Source organism: Nestor notabilis, unplaced genomic scaffold, assembly GCF_000696875.1.
Source record: "Nestor notabilis isolate BGI_N333 unplaced genomic scaffold, ASM69687v1 scaffold20189, whole genome shotgun sequence".
Taxonomy (NCBI): Eukaryota; Metazoa; Chordata; class Aves; order Psittaciformes; family Psittacidae; genus Nestor; species Nestor notabilis.
This window is the reverse complement of record NW_009945321.1, coordinates 33,310-35,496: the sequence shown is the minus strand read 5'-3', so window position 1 is coordinate 35,496 and position 2,187 is coordinate 33,310. Positions and strand designations below refer to the sequence as shown.

The following is a 2,187-nucleotide window of genomic DNA, read 5'->3' as shown; positions in this document are numbered from 1 at the left end:
GCTGGCGGGTCTGCGAAGCGCTGAGCGCTGCCCTGGCCTCTCCCAACCGCATGGACGTAGCGAGTGCCAAAGAGGTTTCTCCAAGCGACGGGCAGGATCTGGGGCCTGAAGATGAGAAGTCCGAGGAGTCCCAGGAAAGGCCAGAGAGTCCCAAAGAGTTTCTTGATTTGGACAACCACAATGCGGCCACGAAGAGGCAGAGCTAGTTCCTCTATGGAGCCCCACCACCACACCTGGGCTCGGGGATGGGATTTGGCCCATCAGCCTTCCCTCCCCATGGGGTGATGCTACAGACTGGCTCTCCTTATGCATCCCGGCATCCTGCCAGTCATTTCCAGCCCAGGACATATGGATCGCCCATGAATGCTCATCTGTCTCATCATCCGGTCTCTAGCCAGACCAATGGCCTCTCTCAGGAGGGACCTCTGTACCGCTGTCGAGAGGAGAACGTAGGTCACTTTCAGGCCTTGCTGATGGAGCAGAGAGGCAGTGGAGGTGGCATGGGGGGGCCACCCCAGGACTTGTATAGACCCTCGGGGTAAGATCGTGTTTTCTGCGAGAAGGCAAGGTGGGAGGGGGGTGATGCCTGGTGATGATAAGTGTTGAATATCCTTGAAAGGATGATTCTTGAAGTCAGGGGAGATGGCAGGCAAAGTTGAACAGCTAACAGGTGACTGTTAGACCCTTGGAGTAAGAGGTCTCTTAAGCTGGAGAGAGAGTCTCTCTTCACAGCTCTTTAAAAACAAGTAGCAATTGCTATCATGGAGACCAGATAGCCTGTCTCATCCATCCCGACACCAGTGATTTGTTTTATCTGACAGTGTTTGTTAATGTGTCATGCAGTGTTGTGAAGCTCTTAATCAAATGGACTCTTGCAATTTTGTTGCATCTTTCTCATAGTGGGGCAGAGTAACTAAAGTAGAAGTCAGCCTCTTGTTATTAATCCCTTTACTTAAGTAATGTTGTCCCCTTTTTCCCCTCGTCTTGCATTGCCCTTCCTCTCTGTCTCAGATTTCCCTTTCCTTCTCCCTGAGACTGAGTCCATCACGTTTTATTCCCAAGTGGAAAATGATGCTACTCCAAAAATTCCGTATTCAGATTTTATAAATGTGCTTCCACTGTTAATGTTTTGTCATAGCCCTGGCATGACAGTCCTTCTAATAGTCAGGGAGCTTGTCTTACAACTAAGCCATTGGGGGAGTGGCATGGATTAAAGGTTGTGGTTTGGGGGAAGCCAGAAAGAAGAATACACAAAGTGCATGCTCGTATGTGAATGTTTTATGTATGCTTTCAACGAATTAATGGGATTTGCTCTTGAGTTCATGTGCTAAAACTCTCTCCATTCAACCTGGCTCCAGAATGCAAATGCATCAGGCTCAAGTTCCCTTCCCAAAGATGCCTACAGCAACCATGTCCCGGGAAGACTTGACGTCACAAAAACCATCAGCATTGCCTCTGGATCAAGTAAGGGCTGCTAGAGAGAGCAGAGTTCAAATGCAAATCTTTCCCTTCCTGCTGGTTAAAGGAGTGAAGTGTTTGATGAAGTGGGAAGCACTGGAGGAAGCTGGGATGTGAAGTGCTGCTATGTAGAGGAGTTGGGGATATCTCCATAGTCTTAGCTGACTGTAAAATGTAACCTAGGTGGACTGATAGTGCTAGCTTTGAACTGATTGCATGTAATCATGAGGTGATTGCTTCCTAAAGCTGCCAGTTAAAGCCTCCATCTCTTGTTCTTCCTCTTCCAGAGCTAGTCCAAGGAAGGAAGGACCTCATGAAGACGAAAGCCACACATGATTTGGACAAGGGGGAGGAGGGGCAGGCCTTCCTCCCACCCTCCCCTCGCCTGAGCAGCATGTAGCTTCCTGGATCCATGGAACATGGTGCTGCGATGGCTTTTGTGTTGGGAACCTGGGGCAGCACTGGGCCCCAGCCAGCTGAGCAGCTGGCTCGCCACCGCAGGGCGAGCATCACACACTAGTGGCTTTCCGTGACCGGAGACTGCGTCTCATTCAGGGTTTGAGGGATTTTTGGGGTGGGGGGAGGGTGAGGGTGGGGGCAGAAACGTTCATTGACTGCTAAACTCAGGTATATTTTTCAGGGTGGAAGAGGACGATGATGGAATTTTACTTGTAGTATTAACATGTGTGTTTTGGAGCTGGATCCAGTTTACAGAATTTAACCTGTTGC

At 49.7% G+C, this 2,187-nt stretch overlaps 1 protein-coding gene across 1 annotated transcript in view; it reads left to right on the top strand.

Annotated features, from left to right (window-relative positions):
* Nucleotides 1-2,187, top strand: part of LOC104412191 (cat eye syndrome critical region protein 2-like) — a 5,285-nt gene extending 3,098 nt beyond the window's left edge. Inside the window, 3 exon segments of the mRNA XM_010022822.1 lie at nucleotides 2-538; nucleotides 1,359-1,464; nucleotides 1,746-2,187. Coding sequence (XP_010021124.1) covers nucleotides 2-538; nucleotides 1,359-1,464; nucleotides 1,746-1,751 — 649 coding nt within the window. The 3' untranslated portion in view covers nucleotides 1,752-2,187.